This window comes from Lontra canadensis, unplaced genomic scaffold (genome assembly GCF_010015895.1).
Source record: "Lontra canadensis isolate GAN:19392208 unplaced genomic scaffold, GSC_riverotter_1.0 scaffold14, whole genome shotgun sequence".
Classification (NCBI taxonomy): Eukaryota; Metazoa; Chordata; class Mammalia; order Carnivora; family Mustelidae; genus Lontra; species Lontra canadensis.
The window spans coordinates 23,092,119-23,118,884 of NW_022631008.1; the positions used below are offsets into that span (position 1 = coordinate 23,092,119).

General features: G+C 39.4%; 1 protein-coding gene across 1 annotated transcript in view; it reads left to right on the forward strand.

The window, feature by feature from the left end:
- The first annotated feature begins 2,204 nt into the window (after positions 1-2,204).
- Positions 2,205-26,766, forward strand: part of CRYBG1 (crystallin beta-gamma domain containing 1) — a 187,738-nt gene continuing 163,176 nt past the window's right edge. Inside the window, exon 1 of the mRNA XM_032858237.1 lies at positions 2,205-2,396. Coding sequence (XP_032714128.1) covers positions 2,224-2,396 — 173 coding nt within the window. The 5' untranslated portion in view covers positions 2,205-2,223. The remainder of the gene's footprint in view (positions 2,397-26,766) is intronic.

Sequence of the window (26,766 nt, forward strand, 5' to 3'; positions counted from 1 at the left end):
TTCTCCTCTCCTTTCTTCCTCTTCAGTTCTCTTTCCCATTCCTTGCTATTCCACTTGCCTTTTAAGGGTCAATTCAAGGGCCATTTTTATAATACGTCTTTATTAACTGCTCCTCTTTCTCCCTCCCAAATTCTCAGGCTGGGGTAGTAATGTTTCCAAACTCCCACAATGCTTTGTACATTCCTCTATTAATTCTCTTCTCTTTTGATGTATATCATCAATGTTATCTGTCAGTCATGCCCAACCCCTTCCAAGTCAGGGCTGGGCACATAATCAGCATACAACAAATTCAATAAATATTTCTTGAGGAAAATATAAATTAAAATTGCAATAAAAATAGAATTGTAATGAGATATCTCTACATGTATGCTCAGCAGAACCGCCAAAGTAAAAAGGATTGGTAATATCAAGTGTTGGTGAAGAGGTAGAAAAATTGGAGATTTCAAACATAGCTGACACAACCATTTTGGGAAATTACTTGGCAAAATATGCTGAAGCTGAACATATGCATAATACCCAGAGATTAAGGTCTTGGGCATATATCCAAAAGAAATAAATGCTTATGTCTAAGAAGTTTCATATCAGCTTGATTCATATAGTCCCAAACCGGAAACAACCTAAATGCCCAACCACAGATTGGATAAATTAATTGTGGTGTATTCATATCACAGAATAGCACACAATTTTTTTTTATTCAAAACAAAAAACTGCTACATGCAGCAAGATGGGTGATTCTTACAGACTAATACTGAGCAAAAGAAACTGGACACGAGAAAAATACATATTGTGATTCCACTTACATGAATTTCCAAAAGAGGCAAATTTAATCTCTGTTGAGAGAGGTCAGAATAATGATTATCTTTTACCAAAAAGAGGATACGGCACTAGAAGGGGACAGAAGAGAGATCTGAAATTTGGGAAATACTCTACATTTTTATAATGGTATATTTAAAAGCCATACACAGAGGATTTTCTGGGACAATGTTAACTGCCCTTCATTAAAACCATCTTATACCCCCGACCACATAAACGTTCAAATATGTAAACATTTGAGTTATACCCTTATGATCTGCGCATTTGATTGATTATATGTAGGTTATACCTGCGAACAATATAAATATTTAAAAATTAAACAAAAATAAAAGTTCCTTGAATGATGAGTGAGTGAATAAATGAGTTGGGTCTTCAAAGAGAAAAGAAGGTATTACAGTGTAGGAGGGACTTGAACGGCGTTTACTTTTTAAGCAGCCGTGCTTGGCTCTTGAGCTCTTTATCATCTAATAATTCTCCCAAATAATTGCTCATGTACTTCTTTTGCTTAAATATTAGTTGCCTTTGCTATTTAATCACAACTCTGAGGTTAAGGAAAGAAAGTCATTAACAGTAAAACAGATAATGAGAACCTCGTGGGACTGGCATTTAATTCATGGTGAGGGATCTATTCAGCCCTTTGGGAACTGGGGAATATACTTAATTCCCTTCTGTTCTTTTATCCTTATGCACTTTATGAGATGCAAACACAAATTAATTATTTAGACTCTTGAAGGGAGAGAGGAGTCGGCACGCGTGTTTACAGAAAGGAACGGAAGCCACCCAGGGTGTGACATTGCTCACGCCACCCAAAGGCCAGAGTGGAATAATCCTAATTGCCGGGTGGCCCACGCCACGGGATGCGCCTCTCCCATCTTTCTTCAGGCGGGGCTCCTGGGTAAGTCACTCATTCTGTCAGCCTGACAAAGGCCAACAAGTGGCCAACAACTCCGCAGGCGACGGATGGCACCTTCACCTGAGCCGCTGTCGAAATCCCACCGCGCTCTGACTCCCAGCCCAGAGGCGGAGGTGCAGGGTCAGAAGACGCAGTTCCGAGGGCTTCCAGAAGGTGTCGCTGCCCGGCAGCCACCGCCCATCGCCAGGCCGGGGACCTGGGGCCTGTCGGTTCTACCTGTGGCTCCAGGCGCGTGCACCCCACCTGGGCTCGCACCTGGTGCGGCCCTTGCCGCGTGGAGGCGCTGCAAGGCAGCCGGGCACTCGCCGAAGCCCAGAGGGCTCGGGCTGCTGTGCAGCTCGCGCTCAGCTCTGTCCTTGTCCTCTCACCCTCTGCCGTCCCCCGCACCCGCGACGAGGGGGCGGGGTCCGACGGCGCGCTGGGAAAGGCGGGCGAGCTGGCGCCCAGGTATGTTTTTCCACAAGGGCCGGGCGGCGGAGGAGGAGGCGGACAAGAAGATGCCACTGTCGCCGCCACCTCAGGGCGACCACGCGGAGTCCAGCCCGTCCAGGACCCCCAAGAAGCACACCCCTTTCCATATCTGGCGCTCCAAGAAGAAGCAGCAGCCTCTGCCGTCGGACTGGGGGGTGTTCGTTCCGCACCCACCCCCGGCGCCCCTCTGCGAGGCCAGGTAAGCTCCTCGAGTCTCACCTCCTCTCCCCTCATCTCCTCCCAGCTCTGCGGTCCCTGAGCCCTGTCCACAGTCCGCCGCGCTCGACCTCGCTGGGAGGAGGGGAAGGGCCCAGGGTCCGTTTCTCAGGGCAGGAATGTTAACAGGGTCCAGAGGGGCACAGACGTGGCCTTTGCGGGTTCCTTGTGGCCACTAGTCCCTTGTGGCTTCTGGCTCAGGCCAAGCACCAGCGAGAGGAACTCATGCCCACCCATGTGGCTTTTACTTTGACTGCCATAGACTTTATGCAAGAGTTCTGTCGACACTAACCTACTAAGAAGAGAAGGGTAGTGAAGGATTATTGCCATAATGAGTGATAGGAACTCTACCTAGGAATTACACAATACTTTTGACAATGGTGCCTTTATTGTGAAGATCTCCACTTTTACAGATCTCCGTTGGCCTCACAGGATCCAAAAGGAGGAGGAAATGGCAGGGATGGTTACCCCCATTTTATGGGTGGAGAACCTGAAACCCAAAGGAGAATGGTTTGTCCCCATTGGAATCAGTGTCAGAATTATACAGCACTGGGCAGCCCCTAGTTATTAAAAAATGTAATTGTCATTGTGCTTTTTAAATTTTTATAAAAACTTCGTATTATTCAATAATACTATCTGAATGGATACAGTCTTTGAACAATAATCAATTTGAAGTACCAATATATTTATGTGGTTTGGAGGTATAAAATATTTTTAGTGAAGGGCAGTTGGCAATATCCAGTAATTCCTGCTATATGTTTTTTGTTGTTGTTGTTAAAAACACCCTTATGAACTATCGGGCCAGAATAAAATGGTGCAAAATTTGCATTTTGGATATATTTTCCTTTTATTTCTAAAAGAGTATTGATTCTGCAATATATTTTCATTCACTTAGTAAAATTTTATTGGGCACCTTCACTAAGCACTGGGGTATAAAAAACAATGAGCTTGGTTTCTGTAATCAAAAAGAGTTCTCAGTTTCCTGTGGAAATCAGTAAGTAAAGAGTGGGATGAATCCTACAGTAGATGTTAGCACAGAGGAGGGTATCCAGGAAGGCTTCCTGGAGGTGGAAGACTGAACTAGTTTAGTCAGAAAAGGGGAGGAGCAATGACTTCCAGGTTGAAACTGCACTGTGAGCATCACCAACACTGGGAAGATCCTGGTATTTCCTGAGAAGCACAAGTGGTTCAGGATGGCTCGAGTATGTTTGAGGGGATGGGAGGGGAGTGCTACAAAAGAAGGCATTTTATTTTTTCTCATATTTTTATCATCCACGGTAATAATTGGTTGTAATAGAACATAATTTTATCTATTCAAAGACTTACTGTGCTTAATCACCAATTGAAATTTTTTTTTTTAAGATTTATCCATTTATTTTAGAGAGAAAGCATGAGTGGGGGAAAGGGTTGAGGGAGAGGGAGAGAAGCAGACTCCACACTGAGTGTAGAATCCACCCTCATGGGGCTCCATTCCCAGCATCCTGAGATCATGACCTGAGCCAAAATCTAGTCTGACTCTTAACTGACTGAGCCACCCAGGTGTCCCCAATTGGAATTTCTTTTTAAAAATGTTACTCAATAATGATGTACCCATCATTGAAGTATTTTTCCTATTACCTCCATAAATATTTTAGACACTTCCTTGTTTTTTTATTATCTGACATGTCACCATCATTTCCTGTCTATCAAAATGTTATCATACACAGTTACAGACAATGTATTCAAATCCAAGTGCATTTTAGACTAAAACTTAAAACAGGAGTTTTTGCTTCTCTCCCCAAGTATCTTGTATTGTTGTTCAGTCTTGAACAATAGAACTTTCCTTCCGAACTGTGATGAACTTTGTACTTATGAATGTTCTGAAAACTAAACATACTGGTCTGTCTTTGAGATGTTTTCCTAGTTAGATCACCTTCCTAAATATTTTGTTTACTTCTGAGAGAGTGTACGTGTTTCTAGTCTAAAGAGAGTAGCTAAAACACACTTAGGTTTCTGGTTCATCTTGACCAATGTGGCTCTCTTGAGCCATCTGGCCATGTCCACTCACTTTTGTCCAGGACTTGAGGTGGTGGAAGGAGGCAAAATGTGCAGATCTTGCTGTGACCTTTGTCTCTGTATGAGGAGCAGATAGTCAGATGGCCACATGTTTTTGCTGGGCATAAGGCTTTCAGAGCAAACAAAAAAGAATTTATATCCTGGCTGTGTGACCTTGGGCAAGTTACTGCACCTTTCTGAGTCTCCATTTCTTCATTTCAAAAATGGGAAAAACAGTAATACTGACTCTGTAGAGCTGTTGTGAGTATCAAATGATAGTTTCTACTTTAAAATTTTTATCAGACTTCTGGACACAAAGTTAAAACTCAGAAAATGTAAAATCATCATTGTTATCATCACCATCATTGTAAATGCAAAGATCTAATGGAAGAAATGAAAGAAATAAGGTTGGGTGGGGGAAAAAATGCTTCTTTTCCTGGAAGAGCTTACCACTCCAATGATGGTTTAAGGTTTTTTGAGGTCAGATTTCTGTATTCTGCAAATATTTGCAGATTTCAGCTTAGATGTTCTAAAAATCAATGAGGGTCATTTTCTTTCTCAACGTAAAACAATTTGAACACTGGCTGCCTCACTTCCTAAAATTCAACTTTATGATTTTTTTCAGCTTGGTCTTGGTAAACGTGTTAATATGTTATTTTTCATAGAAAGAGAGCTGTTGTCCTCCTTGGTAGCCAGTCTCCTGTCTAATCCATTCAGCTCTTGCCATCGGGGATCCAGGGGAGAGGACACGGTTTGGGTGTTGGGAGCTGTGGCCTGACTTTCCTTAGTAGCCATTAGTGGCATTCATTTATGACGTTTTGAATTCTACACCATTTTTTAAACTGTTTATTCAGAGGGGGGATTCTCTATCTGGGTTTAAATCCCTGTTCATCTACTTACTGTGACAGCCATGTCATCCTGATCAAGTTACTAACCTTTTTGTGCCTCAGTTTTCTCATCTGTAAAGGGGGCATAATAAGAGTTGTTATAAAAATAAACAAGTTCGTGCACATCAAGTGCTCAGAACAGTGACTGGCACATTGTCAGCACTAGTAAGTGGGAGGTTGTTTCCCTTTTTTCTCACTAGTATCTTGCCTACGCCTCCTTTTTAGTAGTAATTTTATGTGTTTATTTTCTGCTATCTGATGGAAACGGTGCTTCCTTTTATATATTTCCTTATGTAGCTCTTAGCTGAAGGTCAATGCAGTGACGTGAAGATGATTACCCTCCAGCTACCCTGAGCCCTAAACCTAGAAAGCATGCATTAGTGTTCTCTGCCAGAGAGCCAGACTCAAGTGGTGGGGAGCCTCATAATCCTGGGAAAATCTGCAGACCTCATTTCCTTTGGAGGAAAAATGAAGCCACTGCTGGAGGCCAGAGCCACCTCCCTGGGTGGGCAGAAACCTATCTTCAAGTCAGGGTTTGCAGGCTCAGGTTTCTGCCCTGTACACAGCCCCGTTTATCTGTACTGCAATGGACCTTTCCCTCCTCAGAAGGGAGAACAACTAACTCCCTGTTTATATCACTAGAATGTTGTGAGGATAAACTGCTGTTTTATTCCTTCAGAAAGAGAATAGTTGTTTAAAATGCTATTCGAAAGCATTCTGGATATGTAGAATGTTAGTCTTTATGACTTAAAATTGATTCTAGTTTTCAGTCTTTTGTGGCTGGTTTAGTGTTTTCTAACATCAAGGACGTAGCTAGAGAAGTCATTTGGTTTTATCTAATGTTACATCTAAGCTGGTTAACACTGGGTTATTTTTCTTATTTATCTCATGCCCAAGGCAAGAGTTTGAGATTTTAGGTTTTATTTTACCACTGATAAAATGGGAATTTGAACTTGAGCTCTATCATTTACTAGCTGTGAGCTCCTTGGGAAGGTACTTCAGTTTAATGATCTGAGACCCACCTCTAAGCGCTGTTCTTGAGACTTTTAAATATATATTTAAAATGACTGGCATCGTGCCCAAAAGAGAACAGATGCCCAATAAATAGGAGTTCTGACATCAGGCTGCTGTGAAAAAGGCACAGACGGTGATGTCGACAGACACAGTTTCAAATCTCCCTCTGCCATTTGGATCCAAGTTTCCTGAAGCCTCAGCTTCCTTCCGGGTAGAATGCAGATGCTGGCACTTCCCTCACGGGGCTCCAGGAGGATTAGATAAGACAGCCGCAAAACACCTGGTGCAGAGCCTCGCCCAAAGCAGGTGCTGGACAGATGAAAGGTGAGGGAAGCGGGAATGACAGGGGCTGTGATAGCTGTGGTTCTTGTTATCATAGCAGCGGCGGGAGCTTGAATAGATATGTTTTCCATTGTAAGTGGAGTCAAGCAACTTCAGGAGCCCAGAAGTTGTAACCAGGTCTATCAGTTTCTGAAATACCTTTGAGTGTCTGGACGTGCCTGTTCATCTGTAAAAGGGTAGACCTTTATGCATTCAGTGACTTAAGGGTCTTAATACATAGGACTGAGGAAGCGGAAGGTCAACTTTATACTTGAAATTAGAGGAGTTTCTTCTGAAGTGATTTTGGAGTCTGAGTTCAGTGTAGGCTAATTCTTTGCTGCTTCTCTCTGTCATTGTGTCGCTCTTCACCCCCTCTTTCTGTGCTTTTGGTCATGATCCTCTTAGTCCATATACAAATGATGTACACACTCTTGGGAGACATTTAGAACTGCTGGTCTTGGGTTCACTTCTTTTTTCTTTCATTTTTTTCTTCTTCTTTTTTAAAAGGAGAGAGAGAGAAAGAGAACAAGTGCAAGACCACAGGGTAGGGGAGCAGATGGAGAGGAATAGAGAGTCCTTAGCCGTCTCCACTCTGAGCGCAGAGCCCACCTTGGGGCTTGATCTCACAACCCTGAGATCATGACCACAAGATCACAACCTGAGCCCAAACCAAGAGTCGACCCTCAGCTGATGGCACCACCCAGATGCCCCTTCTTTTTTCTTTTTTGGCTTTTAATTATAAATCTTATTCATAAGGATGAGGCAGTAAATCACTGCTCTACTATTTTCTCAGGATTAAAGCAATGCAGCAAAAATATTAGATATTGAAATTCACTTTCTAACTCCCAATATTCATTCAAAATGCCAGTCTTACTATGAATATTAAGAAGACTTACCTGTCTTAAAGTTTGAGTTCACCTAATGGATCAGTTGGGTTTCAAGAATGTCCATGCCAAAAAGAAAAAAAAAGTGATTTATTTATTTTTTAAAAAAATTGTTTTTGGTAAGACCATTGAATCTTGAATTGCATGTATTTCTGTTTACTTTGAAATTTTTAAAAAAGATTTTATTTATTTATTTGACACACGGAGATCACAAGTAGGCAAAGAAGCAGGTGGGGGGGTGCGGGAAGCAGGCTCCCTGCTGAGCAGAGTGCCTGATGTGGGGCTCAATCCCAGGAACCTGGGATCATGACTGGAGCCTAAGGCAGAGACTTTAACCCACTGAGCCACCCAGGTGCCCCTACCTTGAAAATTTTATCAAATAATTGCTTAATCTCCATTTCATGTTGTTCTTATTGTATAGAAGATTTTAGAGATCTTCATGAAAAGCAATGCAATCTGACCTATAGAATCATTTTTCTAGGATTAATGATAGATTATTCTATGGCACAAATTTGTTTTTGTATCTTCTTACTGAAATCTTTATCAGTCCAATTTTAAAGAAGTTTCTTATGATCAACAAACACAGAGCACTTATTCTGTATTCGGCATTGGGAAATTGAAAAATGAAATCAGAGGTGATCCCTGCTCCTAAGGAACTGCATACTAGTGGAGTATGGAGCATACAGCTGAAAAGGAAGAAAGCAGCATAATGATTCATGACATGCAGAAATAGAAATTTAATCAAATGCACTGAGGTCAGAAGAAGGACTATCTTGAAGAAGCAGAGTTTTTTTCTCTGATGAAGAAGTTTTACTCGTATTGAATAATTAATGAGACATTTTGTTCTCTGGTATGAAGGTCATCAAAAGTTCCAAACCTTCTTGAGGGTATAATCATCTTCAAGTATATCAGTGCTCATGGGAACATTTATCTTCATAGCAGTATCTAAGTCAAAGAGAATCATGTATTTGGGACTCTGCCTAAATAATTTTCTCCAGTTCCTTAAAATATCTAGAGCCTGAAACCATATTATTTCAGCTCTCCTGTCATATTTTGATACCTAGGAAGAAAGATTGGGCTTGGAATGTGACATACTCATTTGAAAACCTTGGCTGAAATCATAAATAAACATGATGTTGACATCCTAAAGTTATAGGCTGAAAATAAGTTGTTTGAACATTCTTTAAACAGATTTACAAATCCAGAAAACTAACTTGGTGTCTACTCAATTTTTGTCAAAAGATTCTGGAGTTTCTTTCAAAGAGAGTCCAGCATTACCTATCTTCTCCAAAGTAAGGTGTTCTTCCTTAAAAACAACCTATCTTTATTTTCATACCAAATTGCTGGGCACATCCCACAGGTCTCTTTCCATACGTTCATTTTAGAAAAACGAATTCTCAGCTTTTACCCAAGATAGAATTGAAATGTGAATTCAATACCTTGTCCCCAAGCAAGTTCTCGAGACAAAGTATGTACAAGTGTCTGATACTTTTAAGAGGTTTGGTAAGAAAAGCAAGCCTGTTGAGTTTCATTAGCTCATTTGTAGCTTCCTTAAAATACAGCTGCATTGGGCTGACTCAAATGCCTCATCAAAATCCCTCTAAGGATTCAGATTTATGAGAAGTCTTCATTCTACAGAATGAGCACTTGCTTAGTGCTGTCTTCACAGCACTGAAGATCTCCTGGATGGGCCTGTTCAATGGAAATGAAGCAATAACAAAGAGGCTTCATCACAAGGGAGCATTCTGGCAAAGTGCCAGGAGACCCCAAAAACATACAAGTGACTCAGAGAATCCAAAGTCCATTGTGGTGTCCCCATTTCTCTCATCAACAAGTTATAGACAAAATGAGTGCAGGCTGAGCCTGTAGCTAATTCAGAAAAATGAAACACAGAATTAACAAGTGTCTTTTGTTTTTACCTTCCCATGATGGCAGTTAAACAAGTAAAAGTAAGTTGTTGTTAAGCTTGGCAAAATATCTTGTGGTGAAGGAATTTGGCTATTGTCCATATTTGTTATTGTTAAGTGCCATTTCAAACCAGCAAACTACTGAGTCTCATTTATTAGAAATCAGGGTTATGGCATCCTGAAGTTAATACCAACAGCTTGTGTAAGAGATTTGACCAATAAGTACATAAAGATACCACATGTAATACACTTTCTAATTTTTTTCAAATTAGTTAATAAAGATTGGCATAAGTTCCTAATGGTTCTCTGGGTTCTCTAGTTGGATAGTTCTTTATCTTGTGCTTGAGGTCAAGAGACAAAGTAACATATGTTAAATAAGGTAAGGAATGAGAGGAAGCATTTGGTTTATAATAACAGCTTTAGACCATGTCTGTGAAAACATTATCTTCCATTAAGATTTGATGGCAAGATGCAGCTTATTTGATATACACAGTATATATCACACATTGTTCTAAGTGCTTTACAAATATTAACTCACTGCAATTAATTCATAACATCCTTTGGAGGTAGGTATTCTTATTATTGTCATTTTGAAGAAAAATGGGGCACTTAACTTAGTCAATGTCACAGAGCTCATAAAGTCTGGGGCTGGGATTCTCTACCTTGTGGTCTTGAGTCCTGCAGTTAATCACTACAAATTGCAATCATTGTGATTAATGCTGCCTCCTTTATATTCCCACAATGAGTATATTTAGGTCTTCAGTTTTACAATGAGAAATTATAACATATAGGAAATCAAGTCAATTTTTGGTACTAGACAATTTTTGTGTTAAGTCATGGAGAGAGAAATATGTAAATTCATAGAAATAGAAGTACATTAAAATTTTAGAAGAAAAAACTATTTTAAAGAGAAATTCTAAAGTGTATGCAATGTAAAAGTAATGTGTCTAGATCCTGTGTTTGAGGCTTCTGCCCAGCCTTTGTCAGGAAACAACACAAGGGAGATGTGGGCCTAGTTTAGGCCCAATGTCTTGGCACAGGCAGTAGAATGGAAGACGGTAGCCCTCAGGCTTTGCAGTTGCCACCCAGGCTCAAGGGGATATCAGAATTCCTCAAGCAGAGCTGCTAGGGGCAGTTCTAACTTGAGGCCTCTAGACATCCTGCTGCGTGAATCATTTGGTTTTACTTCCTGATTTATCACTGAGGTGTCCCTGACAGTGAATACACATTTTACCTTATGTTGGCTTTACACTTAAAGAATTATAAACCATTGTTGATATTTTATCCCACTTAAGGCTCATAATGGCTCTGTGCAGTAAGCCCATGCCCTCATTTTATAGGTGAGGAGCCTGAAGTTTGAAGAATTCAGTGTGGTTGAAGGAAGTGGGACTAAAACAGATTTTCTGATTTCAGAGCCGCTGCTCTTTTTGGTTCTCTTGGATTGTAGACTGTGCCTCCCTGCCCTTGGCCTAGACCCATCTTTGACAGGAGCCCAACTGATTCATTTAACTTCCTGGTGACTATTCTTCTGGAAATCCCCCCGCCCCTCCACACCCATTTCATAAGCAACAACTATGAGATTGTCTGAATGCAAGATTGAATTACTAGCCACTGTATATACTAGAGTCTGGTTACTGACATACTGAATACTTTCAGAGTTTCTGCTATAATTAGTATTTTATCTACTACCAAAACAAAAACAAAAACAAAAACAAAACATCCCACTCAAAATAACAGAATTCATGTTTCAAATGTTTTTCAAATGTTTTCAAAAAATTAAAATTTAATTTTATTTAAATTCAATCAATTAACATTTAGTGTATTAGTTTCAGAGGTCGAAAAATTGTTAAACTTGCACAGCCATATTTTATAATGACAAAATGTCAGTTTGAAGTTATAGGATCTATCCATATTGTACTCCTGCAAAAACTCCCTTTACAGGGCTGGAAGTAATGCTGCTGCTATGATATGTAATGTACTTTATTTATAATTTGTCATTTAAATGTTTTGATAATACTGATGATTTATAAATATCCTATGAAAGCACAGCTTGGTTATTTTTTGCATCTGCTATTTGGAAAAGATATGACAGTCTATGACCATACCACCCTCAACACACCTAATCTTGTCTGAGAAACATATGACAGTCGAAGCAAACTCTTGACATTCATGTGGAAATACAGTACCTCCTTTATCATGACTGCCATGCGCAAACCTAAGAACTGCCCTGGTGCTTTTCAAGTCCGTGCAGTGGAGGCTCCCCTAGGCATTGCCAGCCATTCTTGGCTCTACTGCCTTGCAAATGTTGGCTTGTTCCTCCATTGTGTAGCTCCTATTAAGAGGTTGTTATTGTCTGCAAAACAAAACAATGTAGTTGCTTCAAAGGTGGGATTATAAAACTATTCTCTTTTAGTGTTGGCTACCCAAAATAATCTTGTCTGGAAGAGATTCAATTATTGATCAGGAGGCCTTCCTTGGAACATACCTTGTATTGAAATGAGCATTTGTATTCCTGTATATGTCAGTAAACATGTTTAAACAAGCTAGTCTAAAACTAGATTTCAGATTTTTTTCAAGATAAAAGTAAAGTACTACTGAATGTCTGGCATTTGCTCAATTTTTGACTTTTACCAATTTGCATTTTGTAATTGTCCTAATTTCACTGTGTGAGAAGTTTCATTGGCCAGCTACAAAGGTTTCCTGGTCAAAGTACTGTTTCAAGTACTTTGACCAGGAAACCTTTGTAGCTGGCCAATTGCTGGCAATTAATTGTACCCTTCCTTGTTATTTCACTTTTATTAAAAGCTTTTTTTGATACCCATAAGGGGACAGCCAGACCCAGATCTAGGTGATGACTGCTGAACATGCCTTGAGGCTTTGGATCCTTCTTCATCATGTGGTTTCTTCCTCCAGAGAAGCCCCTGAGGAATTTATGCATCAACTTCCTTGCTCAAGGCAGGTTTCCTGGTTGCTTTTCTCTGTGTGAAATCAGACCCTCCTTACAAACCCACAAATTTACAAAGCGTGGTGTTAAACAAAGAGGAGTACCAATTTTTACCTTAATGTCACTCAGTAAATGATCAACAAACACCAAAAATGACAGCCAGTTGGATTTGGACATGGTTTATTTTTTTTCAGGGGCAAAGAGGAGGACATAAGTTTTCTGAGGAAAATGGGTGTCCATAGGGGAATGGGCAAGGAGAATGCTTTTCAACCTCCTAATTTCCCACCTCTCCTGCCAGTTGAGTAAACACAAGAAATATTTGTCAAGAATAAATAGGACAAAGGGCACTAATGAAGAGAGTACCTATTATGTGACAGTTGCTTTCATATTCAATGCATCTTATTTAATCTTCATAATAGCTCTGCTAGGTAGGTAAATTTCCTCCCATGTTTAGAACTGAGAAAACTGAGGCTGATAGTGTTAGTAAATGACAGGGCAGTATTTGAACCCAGGTCTTTGTAACTCCAAAGCTGGTAATATTTTCACTAAACCATGAGAAAACTAAAGCTTACCAAATAAGTAGCTGATAGAGTGTGTGTGAGTATGTGTGTATGTGTGTGTGTGTGTGTGTGTGTGTGTGTGTGTGTGTATGTATGGTAGGTAGTTAGCTAAAGAATGGAAGTATCCAATACAAATGTAGTTACCCACTTGCTCTCAGAGTTATCATCCTTTCAAAAGCCAGGAAAGAGGGGCGTCTGGGTGGCTCTTGATTTCAGCTCAGGTCAGGATCTGAGGGTTTTGAGATGGAGCCCTGCATCAGGCTCTGCGCTACTGAGTATGGAGTCTGCTTGAGATTCTCTCTTCCTCTCCCTCTGCCCTTCCCCCCACTCTCTCTCTCTTGCACTACACATACACACTCTGTCTCAAAACAAAAACAAACAAACAAACAAAAACAAAAACAAAAAACCAGGAAAGACACATTCTCCTTGAAATGCTTGTCCCACTGCAGAGAAGGGAAATATCTAAGAATGAGGAATTCATATGTGTTGGAAAGTCAGTGGGGCACCGTTGACATGAGATAATTGTGCCAAGAATCAGTGACTCAATCCCTGAAGTGTTAACAAACTTGTTGCTCCTGATTTCCAATCTACTCTACAAGCCACAGTTTTACTACCTGTTGCTGGCGTGATTCACAGAGTACGTAAAGAAATCTAAGGTGAAAATGTTGAAGATTTTTTCACTCTTCACAGAAGTTAATCACAGCCCTAAAAGAGAGAAGAAATTGCTGGTGACCCAAACTCCAAATTTATAGGAGATACTGTTGGCTTGAAAGACATAGAGCTAGAAAGTTTGAAGAAAAAGGATTACGAAAATCCTTTAAATACCCTTTGTCTCTATAGGAAATAGTAGGTTTGTTGTTAGTGCCCATTTCTCTGAAAATTGAATATTATTTTAGCTTCTATGTATTTGAGGGATCTAAAAAATTATGTTTAAGAAAGCTCGTTAATTTCTATGAGTATTATTAAATGCACAGAACTAGCTCACAGTAGGTCATAAAAGAGAGTAAGTTTCTTTTTCCATTATGCTAGACTTGAAACATGCTTTGGCATAAATTACAAGAGTCAAGAATACTGCTCAATTTCTAGACTACAACTGAAGATTGACTACTTTATCTTAAACCACAGTTCTGCTTATTGTAGGCTTTCTCTAATTTTAAAAACCATTATTCAATGATCATGACAATTGAAGCTTCAGGTTTGCTTCTTTCATTTGTGACTCAAGTAACTTAGCAGATGTTCCCTCTCTCAAAAGCAGTCTTGATGTATGTCTTTAGCGACTGTGTTTTCCACACTCAGGAAGGTTTAAGTAAATGTGAGTGTGGAACTGCACCAGTGTAATTCACTTATTACACAAACACTCCGGACAACTGCTGTGTGGGAGGCCTTGTGGTGTGGCCTGGCAAACCAGTTCAGGCTCTCGTTAGGAACTGAGTCTCAGTTTCCCGTCTTTTAGAGAAGCTGCAATATTCACCATTAAAATGATAAAAAGTTTCCATACTTACTGTTATAATAAGAAAGAAGAGAAAATATTCAAAGAGGTACAAGAAAGAGGCTGAGAAATACAGGAGGTTCAACTTCACAGGGGTTGGAGAATTTATAATCCTTCAGCTCTCAATACCATGACTGATACACTGGCTAGAGTATATAAAATCCCTAAATTGATAGTTACATTTATATTATATTATATTTTTATAATATAATATTATATGTCTATTTTTATAATATAATATTATAGTATAATATTATATGATGTATGATATATTATATAAAATATAGTTACATTATATTTCTAACACTAAAGTACTTTATTTATACAGATGGCCCCCAATTCAAAATGATTCACCTATGATTTTCTGACTTACGATTTTCCAATTTTTACTATGGTGCGAAAGTGATACACATTGAGTAAGAACTGCATTTCCGATTTTGAATTTGGATCTTCTCTGGGCTAGCAGTATGTGGTGTGATCTCAGCATCTCTCCTGATGCCGGACAGCTATAGTCCCCATTCAGCCACATGCTCACAACCCCTACCTACACTTACAACCATTCCAGACCCATACAGCTCTTGCATTCTGTTTTTCACTTTCAGTACAGTATTCCATAAAGTACATGACTCATTCATCGCTTGATTATAAAGTAGGCTTTCTGTTGTTAGATGATTTGGGTTAATCTAAGTGTGCTGAGCCCGTTTAAGGTAGGCTAGGCTAAGTTATTATGTTGAGTAGGTTAGGTTTATTAAATGCATTTCTGACATGGTATTCTCAGCTTATGATGGGTTTATTAGGGTGTGGCCCCACATAAATTGAGGAAGATCTGAATCTGTATTGTGTGCTAGATTACCTACTTGTTAAATTAAGCATGTACTTACAATATCAGCAAAGCAGGGATGAGAGAGAAAAAAAATCCAGAATATGCCTGGAGATTAATGCTATTTTAAGATATTTAAATTTTGTTTTAAGATTTAGAATTGTTCTTATTTTAAATGATATATTAGGGGTGGGGGAGGCATAATCTTTTTAGTGGTTAGAGTGATTATAATACAGACCTCTCTATCTCTATATACTTCATTTAAAGAGCTGCTAAGGGAAATGAGAAAATATGATGTGAAATATGGAAAGTAATAGAGAAACATGCCCAATTTATTCTTGTGTTTCTCACATGAGTTAGATTTCAGGCCCCAAAGTATCATGTTATCTTCCCTGAGGAGGTTTGATTGGTTGATGCCACTTTTATTTCTATGTTATTTCTTTAAATTTTTAAAAAAGATTTATTTATTTATTTTAGAGAAAGAGAGAGAGTGCCCAAGCTGGGGTGGGGGGGGTGGGGAGTTGTGCACAGGGGGGAGGTGGGAGGGGCAGAGGGAGAGGGAGAGAAAGAATCTCTAGCAGACTCCCCATTGAGTGAGGAGACCAATGTGGGGCTGGATCCCACAACCCTGAGATCATGACCTGAGCCAAAATCAAAAGTCAGACACTTAATTGGCAGAGCCGTCCAGGCATCCCTGATGCCACTTTTTAAATGTCCTGTCCAGCTCTATAGAAGTGCTCAGACCAGTGGACATTCTGAGGGGCTATTCTTTTATAATTGAGATTCTCATTTTATTGATTGATGTAGTAGTCTACAATTGCCTTAGCTATCTTGGCAGCTTTACCATATAGTTATAATAATCTATAATCTCACTATCCGTGAATAACATTATTAACATTCTGTTCTTTTCCTGTACATATTTTCATATGAATTAGTACTAAAGATTATATCACAAAGGCAGGAATTTAGATGCCTTTTGTCTCCTGCTTTATTTTTCACTTAGTATTATCATTAGCATTTTCTCACCTCATTCAAGTATGTAAAATAATTTTTTTTACTCATGCTACTCTTGATGGACATTTAGAAACTGCATGGACCAAGCTGACTTGCCCTCTGGTCTCTAGTTTGGTTTAGGCAATGGGAAGCTTTAGAGGAGAGGACAGGAGCGGGAGTTTACGTGGTGGAGGTTTCCTTCTGCCCTTGCAGGCTACAGCCTCTGATGGGTGGACCTCTTCTACCGCCCAGATCTTGCAAGTTCCAGCCCTCTGACCTTCCCTGGCCTCTGCATTCAGGGGTGACAGGCTTCCCACTGTGCTCCACTCTTGCTACCGCTGTCCCCTCACCTGCCCACATGTGTTAAACTGTCAGTTCTTTAAACACTTCTGTATCATCTCTTTGGTGTGTGCTCTCTCTTCCTGCTGGGATTCTGCCTAACTGATACCAGCTAAATCTAAGCAGTATCTTCTTTGTATTTTCTTTTGTGTCTGTGTCTTTATACTGCCACAGTTTAAGGTAAGAGACCATTCAGAATTGGGTAGGGGAGTTAAGTCAGGTCTGAGCTGGTTATTCGTGAATCATGCCCATAGATTGAATTAAAGGACTCTCCTAGAGATACACGCCAGTTGCCATTGGGACCAGAGAGAAGGGAGCAAATAAACTCCATGCAGCTGTGCTAGACACCTATACTTGAAAGATAAGGAGGATACCTTAGCTGCCAAATGTTTCCAGTTTGGTTTCATTTGGATATCATTGGTTCAGTTGTTTCATTTCTCTTTCCATTGTGGCTAAACCCTTGTCCTGTTCTTGGCAGTTTATATATTCATGTGTACAGTCCTCTACATCCACTCATATATGTTCCTTCATTATAGAAAGCACAATCAGGATTTTGTGAGCTGAATGGATACTACCATATTTTGGGCACTCCTCTATAGGTGCATGATAACTTTCTCTTAGTCTTTAAAAGAAAAATTGAAAAAGTGCATAGCAAACAGTTAACTTCATTCACTTCTGCTTCAGTTCTAGATATAAAAGTTTATAATTTTCCAGAATAAATGCCAAAGCAGTCAAAGCAACTAGGGGTTGTTAACACTTCGCAGGTCATTTAAATCGAATGATAATGTTTTCTATGTTTACTGTGTCATCACTGACTGGATCTCTGTCTAATAGAGTATTGAGGCTTATCCAAGGATTCACTGGATTGCTCAAAAGGCCTAGCCTTTGTTTGCTTTTAAAATAAATTTTATCTATCTTAGTAAATGTTTTTGTTGATCTGATATTCAGATTGTATTTCATGCTCTTAAAATGTGAATTACTGAGTATATTCTATTGCAGGTATAAAATAAGATTAATTCATTTAAAATTCAACGTATAAAATTCTCACCATTTACCAATGACCAGTGATAGCAGAAAGAAAAAAAATAAAAACAAAAACATACTGGTAACAAAAATGAGAGAGCTTAGATTTTAACTCTGAATTTCTCAGTTACAACATAGGTGACTTTGGGCAAATCATCAAGTTCTCTGTGTCTCAGGGTACTATTCAACAAAATGCGGACGATGTCAACCTGCCTGGTCCCCAACAAATCTATCAAGAGTTTCCTTTGAAACAATGTGAAAGAGCAGTGAGAACTGTGAGTGCATAGGTAGTGTGAGCTCCATCACCCTTTGACTCATCTCTGGCTTTCGCTGCTTCTTTTCTGAAAGCCTGGTACATATTTTTCTCTCTTCCGGTGGTCTTTTCAGAAGTGAGTAAATACATGGCAACATTTGCTTTTCCCCATCTTTTCCCCACATTAATCTCCTCTCTGTGGATTCCTCCTTATCTCTGGAGTTCTGGTCTGAAGCTGGTCTGGGGTCCCCTCATCCATGTCCCTGCACAAAGCAGTGGATTGAAAGGGGGGGGACCCTGTGGCTCTTGTTGCTGTTGCTCTGCCTTGCCCCCTCTTTCTTGGCTTTCTTCCCCCACTTGCCTGAGTCCTCTGCTACATTAATTGCCTGTGGGAATTGTTTAGCTGGATAGACATTTCCTCCCAGCCACTGCCACCAGGTTGCCTTCCACTTACAGATGCAACTTATTTCACAGAAGAAGCTCATGTGGGCTTCCCAGAGAATCCAGGGAGGTAGTTAATTTTGATTGTCTCCATTTTGCAGATTAAGCAATCAAAGCATTACATTATTTAATGAGAGTCAGGACAATAGCCCAGGACTCCTGAATTTTAGTTAATGCTCTTTCCATTATAATGCCACAATACAGAATAGCAGAATAGATAGAAATAGAAAAAAAAATGTTTCGTAGCTTCCCTGGTTTATTGCACTGTCCTTTCTTTTTCTTCCCTTTTTTAATTTAACACAGGTAATGTTAATGAGGTAAAATGGCATTGAAGTAGAAGAGGAAATTGAGAAATATTTATTTGGTTGTAGAGTAAGAAACTGATACATACTAATTAAAGATTACACTACTATGAATATTACAATTAATTTGAATATAACATTTCTAAGAAAATTCTATATGTAGAAAATAGTGAATTTTTCCTAGTGACAAATGGCTAGCTATTGAATTTTCAAGTTTGACTCTTACCTACTCTATGCTTTTTTGAAAGACAGTTATCTCTAGTGTATTTCGGTGTTTGGAGTTTGATAACCAAAGACACTGTCCTGACTTGTACGACTTTGGTGGAGCAAAGCCCTAGTGTTTATTACCCGCCTAGACACTTTTCCCATCAGAGCTACTCATGTTTAGGTCCTAACATGTACACGCCTTTCAGTTTTATTTCTGAGGTGGAAATTTGAGTAGCATTGAACACAATGCATTTAGGAAATTTAAATATTGCATGATTTAAAAATATCTCTAGAGTAATTTCCTCCTGGAACTTGTGACTTGAAAAGTCTCCAATTAAATTCCCAAGAGATTCTGGTGCTCCAAAGCCAAGGCTTAGGCATTGGGACAGGAACCCAGAGTAGCTACAATCTAAGCTTCCTGAGGCATCAAAGCTTGATGATGGATCAGAGGGCTGAGGGATTAGCCACCTAACTATCTCAGTGGTTTATTAGCACAAAGAGGAGAGTGTGAGCAGATGATAGAGTTATTTCTATCACAGCCTCATAACCTTTGGGATTTTTGTACCAGTAATGTAGATGACTTCGGAAAAGAATATTGATAAAAACCATTTGGGGAAAGAACTAAACCAGAAATCTGAAGACCTGGATCTCTACTTATTGGCTGCGTTAACTCAACTCAGTAAAATCACCTGACCTCCCTGGGGGTTAGAGTCCTCATTCATAGTAGGAGGGGGCAAATTTGGACTTCCATCATGAGATCTATTCTTGTTGAAGTCCTTTGAATCACAAATTTGAGTTTATAAATTTTCTAGCAAGGTTGGTCAAGGTGTAAGTACAATAAATAGTAACGTCTGATGCATATGGAAACTGAACTAGTTCTAATGCTAAGTAGTTCTTTCCACCCTTTTCAATGGGTGTATCTGTTGGTGAAAAGTTGAAAGCCATCAAAGTCATGAGGTAGGTTGGCAAAGTTAGAGTTTTTAAACCCCCTCTGAGTAGAAACCCTGTACCACTTGGACAACTGCAAAAGAGAAAAGAAAACTGTAAGTTACTTAATTTAGACATGTAACATGAAGACAGAGACATATAAATGTTGTTTTGAGGAATCTCTTAAGATATATACATCTGTATGTTTGATCATCATTTTACTAATTCAGCATAGGACCATAAAATTTAAACTGAGATATGTGCAGACACTCCTATTTTACAGCCTAGAAGACCTTACTAATGAGGAAAATTGGGGGGAAAAAAGATGTAGAAAAAGTTGTCTGCATTCTATGTAGTCATAATGTAGCTTCAATTTAATGAAATAGCATACTAGTTTCCTTAGAGGTTTGAAGCATAGTGTTTTCAGCCCTGAGCTCGTGGCCAAAATGTCTAAAATCTGCTCCTGTTTCAGCCATTTTCTGATTGTGTTACCTTAGGTGAATCATTTCACCTCCCTGGAGCTCAACTCCCCTCAAATATGAAAAATGAACCAGCAGAAAGGTGAAATGCTATTTATCAGTCTCTTTCCAGATTTTATGTTCTATTTCACTAGAGATACTAACTTGGTACTGGGGAGGTTGAAGGACGCTAACAAATGTTACACCCAATGGTTACACATCAGCCAATGCTAAATGTTTAAAACCCCATCCTGTGTGGGACACAGGGCTGGCTCAGTCAATAGAACATGCAACTCTTGATCTCAGGGCTGTGAGTTCAAGCCCCGTGTTGGGTGTAGAGTTTACTTTAAAAAACTAACAAACAAAGCACATCCACTGAAAGATTGTTTTGAGGGAGATGACACCCCATGAGACGGTGTCTTAGGTGGGTTCTCCCAGAAGCAGACTCTATGACAGGGATTCAAGTACAGATGGAATTCAGGAAATACTTGTAGGAAATGAAGAAGGGACTAGAGAAGGGAAGCCAGGCAATAAAGGAGCTAATTATCACAACAGTTTACACTGTGGTTAAATGGAGGTTAGTCCCCATGGGAAATTCTGAACGTCCCTGTAGGAGTCAGGGCCATGCTCTGCCTTGGGGAGAGGACTAGAGGTAGTATTAAAACTCTCAGTTCTCTCAGTCATGGGCTGAGGGCTGCTTCTGCAGCCCACTGCTTCCTTGGCATTTCCTGCCTTGATAAAATTGGTTCCTACTGGCCCGAAAGTCCCCACGTGGTTGGAAGTTCAGCAGTCCCAGAGGGGCTGGGCATTGCAGTGCTTGCATAATCTGGCTATAGCAGAAGAGCCGAGCAGCTCTGTACGGTGGTGGCACCAACTAAAGGTACATATGCATTCACTTTTAGACGGCAGCACCACTAAGGGACCTGGAAGCAGTGCCCCCAGGAAGCCAGGAGCCATCTTCAGCTCCAGCAACTTGCTGTCTATCTCTAAACACAGTGGCATATAGCAGCCAGGGAGGGGCAGGCTCCAGAGTGCCTATTGGCCTTAGCTCTGGGAAGCAGGCCATGGACATTGCAAAAAGGCATGTTGACGGTCCATGTGCAGTGAGTGTAGTCAAAATTGCAGACTTAATTAGGCCACATCTAGGGCATAGCACTTTAAAGGGAGTAGCATCCATGAGGACTTTGTGATGCAAGTGTTGACACTCTAGGAGAAGTATGATTGTACTTTATAGAAACTCTTATTTTTATGGAGAAAACAAATTCTCTGATGTGTTATAGAAACATGTTAGCAGATGCAGAATTTTCTATCAGTGTCTCTGTAGAAGCAGACCAGCTGTCAACAACATCCGGATTTTGAGATGTCTGAGATTTGAAACATAATGTTTGGTGTGAGCCCTGAAATTTTGTTCTTTCAGGATCACCCAAGGTTTTATGCAAACTCTACTGTTTCTAGGTGAAGTTGGCTTCTAAGAAGCAATCTTTCTGTGTATTGCTATTTATAGAGTATAGCATATATATTAGAAAGATAACTATATTTCTGTTAGAAATATAACTATGTTTAATATTTTATGATAATTTAGACTTTATTTTTAATATTAATGTCATAATTAAAAGCTTAGTATTTAGAAATGGTTGTTGTATTGCTGGTATGCAGAAGCTAGCAGAAGACTTTTGATAATCTGTACACTTGTGATTATTATTAAAAAGGTATTATTAACAATAATATGACCTGATGAATCATTATTTTTGAGTTGGCCATATTGCAAAAAACAATTATGATTAAGGCACCATGACCATATTGCTATTAAGTAATCCACTTACTACAAAATTTTTGATATCCAGGAAGGCTAATAGGAAATCCTGCAATCATTTTCTTTTGTCTTCGTACTATGAAAGGCAGACGGATTCCTTTTGGGGAGAGGATGTTGAAAATTCAACTTGACCTAATCATGGAACAAAAATTTTGTGGATCTTTAAAAGAAGAGGTCTAGTGTTTCTCAAACTATGTTGTTGAGATATCCAAATCAAAATCACCTGGCGAAAATAACAAATTCATCCCCACCTCCAGAAATGGAAATTTGGTAGGTCTTGAGTAGGGCCTAGGAGTCTGCAGTTTTACCAACCTCTTATTAAAGTCATTCATTGAGAACCACAGGTGTAGCCCAATGGGGATTAGGATTCAGTAATCTCAAGAGGGTCTTCCCAAAGACATCCAGCTGTCTGGTAGCCATGCTGGGGTGAAACCCAGGTCTCATGAGTTTAGTTCATTTCTTTACTGGGCACCTGGGTGGCTCAGTGGGTTAAAGCCTCTGTCTTCGGCTCAGGTCATGGTCTCAGGGTCCTGAGATCGAGCCCTGCATTGAGCTCTCCGCTCAGCAGGGAGCCTGCTTCCTCCTCTCTCCCTGCCTGCCTCTCTCTGACTATTTATAATCTCTGTCTGTCAAATAAATAAATAAAATCTTTTAAAAAAAAAGGTTCATTTCTTTACATTATAATTTTTGTAAATATTTGAACCCATTTCCCAAACGTATCCTTTGCATAAGTAATGATAAGTAATCATTTACTTACAGAACCAAGTATAGCAGATGTGTAAAGTCTTGAACCTTTTGTTTATATAAATATGTAAATGAAATTTGTGCAGACTAGAATAATAATAGTTTTGGTAGGCTGAACATTATGTCCTAAAAAAACACACGTAACACAGCAAATGAAAAGCTCTGGTATGAATGGACTTCTAACGAGTCTCTGCTACAAATGGATCTTATAGTTCGTCACACATATTTTTCCTCTAATCACATCTTCATTTCCGCATCTATCGTTCATATCTGGCAAGTTTGCCACAGATAACTTCCTCCTGCAGTTCTTCATACTCAGACTCCTACGTGTTGCAACCAATGAAGCCACTGCTTAGAGCCGGGAAGTTGATGACTGTCTGAGCTGGTGAGTTGGCATGATTAGTACTTGGGACTTAGTAAAGCCATAATTGTGGTTCTCATTTCTGCTTGTGGCCGGTCAGCTTTGCACAAAATAAAAAAGGTATTTCCTTGTTCATCAACAGCACTTCTAACAAGGCAGGTCTTCTTGAAGACATGGGGTGCTGGCCATGCAGGAACCACGGGAGAGCGGGGGTGGGGGGGTAGCTCAGCTCAGCACGCACACCACCGCTATGAGTAGGAAACCTACAGAGCACTTACTGCTGATGGGGGGCGGTTAGTGTCACCTTTGTCTAAGAAGGGAAACAGAAGTTGAAACTCTGACCCGAAACAATTCTGCAGACACTCCTCACTGACCCACTGCCCTTCAGTAGCTGCCACGGGGCACCTGGGTCCTCCTTAGAGAAGACAGTGAGGACAGGGTTGACTTTGACCTTGATTAAAGTAAAAATAGAATTTGCAAACAGTAGTTCTATTTTTGTCTCCTCACTTCCTTTCCTTCTTTTTCTTGTAACTGTATCTTAATCCAGCAAGGATTTCAGGGGGCTTACCAGGGGACATAAAATATGCCAAAGTAGTGCAATTTGCAAATACAGTGAAACAACCAAGAAAAAATGAAGTTGGAACCCAAGAAATGAGAGATAAGGCTAAACCTGCTGATCATAATGACCTATCCACTGTTATTACTGCATCTCAAATCTGGCACTAACTTTTCTAATGTTCTCAGTAAAACAAGAAATGATCTAAGTTACTCAGCTCAGTCTTTAACATAATCAGAGACCCATCCGGAAGGTCATAACGTTGCTTTGTACTCAGATCAGAATTTTCTCTGGGGCACCTTTATAAAGAGAACTCTATGATCTAAGGAACAATGTTTGACAGTTTCTTAATAGACTAAACAATACATTTCTTGGGGGTGTTTTTTATAGCTCCTAATATTGACCTGGGATATAATTTAGTTGCGGCTGTTCTGCAGGGGGCCAATACAATGCAATCTAGAAATTGAATGCAAGTTAATAAAATGGCAATATGAAGTTGTAGGGATCTAAAGAACTTGTTGAACTGTCAAAATTTCCACAAACAGTGAGATTAATGATCACTCGAATTGCAAAAACTTTGAACTGCAAATGAAAAAAAAATGTTTTGATGTAAATACCGGGGAGCAGTAAAGGAAAGAAAAAAGTTTGAGGAAGACAAACTTGTAACCTGCCTGTCATGGGCAAGAGAGATGGAAGGGGTTCCCCTTCCTTCATGGGCCCTGGAGCAGAAGCTGACTGTACCATCCCCTATTGTAACAGCTGACTCTTATAGGCGCCCTCCCTCCTCTCTTGCCTGGCCCTCACTACTATCCTCCCCCTTTACTCTGAAAAGATCCTTGTTTGAATGATAAGCTCTAAAGTCACCCCACCATGAACCTGACTGTTCACTATGAATGCTTTTCCTAAGTTTAAACTCAAGCCCTTGCTGCCATGTTAGTAGAGTGGTAAATTACATGCACTTCTTTCCTGTGTATATTGAAAAACTTCCCTAGAAGTCTCAAAATCACTCTGTAGATATTCTTGCTATCTCCAGCTTTGCACCTCCAAATATTTCTGGGTCCTGAACTATCTTGGGGCTAATGCAAGAGCATTGTGTGTTCCTGACCTGCACTTAAATGTGAAGAAGGAGAGGGAGATGGAGTGCTTTTTCCACCTGACCCTTCCCTCCAGCCCAGCCCAGGACCTAAGTATTCTTCATGAATTTTTGGTGATTGTTTAATCAAATTGCTTCCCTCTAGGGCTATTATTAGCAATTTGGGAGCAAAGGCTTTTATGGTTTAAAACTATGTTGAATATATAATTTTATATATATTAAAAAGTTTCATTTTAGGCAGTGGTCTCTTGAAAAGGGGGAATATACTTCAATTCTATAGTAGAATAGTCATTTCTGGTGTCAGCCATCAGTGTGCAGAGAAAAGTACCATCTGATATACAGCCTTGTGAATTATGCTTTTCACTTTATAGTTCAGACTGGCAAGTCTATTTCTCAAGTAATTTCTTTTTATGTATTCCCCTGGATAAGATGCTACCATATAAGAAATTGTATTGGGGTTATAGGCATCTTGTAAAAATACTAGCTTTATACCGTAGAAGTGGCTAGTTAAGAGGAAAATCAGTAGTCTTGACATGACAATTTTATCCATTCTTAAAAACACAGAATTCTTTATTATAATAGCTAGGAATATTGAGTATTACTAAACTTTTTTTTAAATTATTAACATATAATGTATTATTAGCCCCAAGTACTGCTAAACTTTTAAGAAAAAAAACTTCTAAGCATAAAAGTAAACACTGGCATAAAACTGGAACCAATTTCTTCACTTTCTAAATTGCCAGAGTTTGGTTTGTGTTTCTGCTCACTTATGTATCCTGGCTCAGTACTGAAGCTTTACTTGGAAATGAAATTCCTTTCCCCAAGTCTTCCTTCATAGTTTCATGTGTAACTTTTAACATTTTAAAAATCTTTTCTATTTTTTAGGCAAAAATTTGCATTTTTCTGTATAATTCACATGTGTTTGATTACTCTGAAAGGAGAAATGGTTTCATAGGCTTATTGGCTATGTATTTTATTTGTGTTTCTTCTTTTGTGGAATGTCCTTTACCCATTTTAATATCGGTGTGTTTGTGTTTTCTTATTGAATTGTTAGAGCTCTGGCATAAAGTTAAAGTGGGCAGAGGGTATTAATTGGTGATATGTTTTTTCTTAAGAAGGTAAATTGCTCAAAACTCAAAGCATTCTAGTAAAACAGAAATCTCTCTCTCTTTTTTTTGTCATAATATGCCTTCTTCTGAAGTCGTATTTTAGAAAATAGAAATTATTTATATTTGTTTCAGAAGTATGAGTTTCCTTTCTTCTTTTTTTAAAATTAATTAATTAATTTGAGAGCGCTAGCTTGTGGGGAGGGGCAAAGGGAGAGGGAGAGAAGCAGGCTTCCCACTGAACGTGGAGCCAGATGTGGGGTTAGATCTCAGAAGTCTGAGATTCTGACTGGAGCCAGAATCAAGAGTCCAGGTACTTAACTGACTGAGCCACCCAGGTGCCCCAGAAGTGAGTTTTATTTCCTGAGCAGGAATTTGAAGTTAAGTTTATGCAATGTATGTTAGCTTCATATTTTGGTGTGCAAAAGAGATTGTTGAGACGTTTCTGACATTTACTTTTTGAATATATATAATATAAAAGCAACTTTTATCACTTTTATATTTTTATATAATTTTCTAGTCTAATTGATTCCTATAGTGAGAGGTAAGTTTCTGTTGTATTGTGATATTTTGGCTTTTTTCACCTGCTATTACTTGCCATTAATGTTAATACTGACTCTATTTTATAATAGCTATGAAATCAATTTAGGTGCTCATTCTTTTGGCAGAAGATACATTTTTTAAAAGATTTTATTTATTTATTTGAGAGAGAGAGATCACAAGTAGGCAGAGAGGCAGGCAGGGGGTGGGGAAGCAGGCTCCCTGCTGAGCAGAGAGCCCGATACGGGGCTCGATTCCAGGACCCTGAGATCATGACCTGAGCCGAAGGCAGAGGCTTTAACCCTCTGAGCCACCCAGCGCCCCAGAAGATACATTT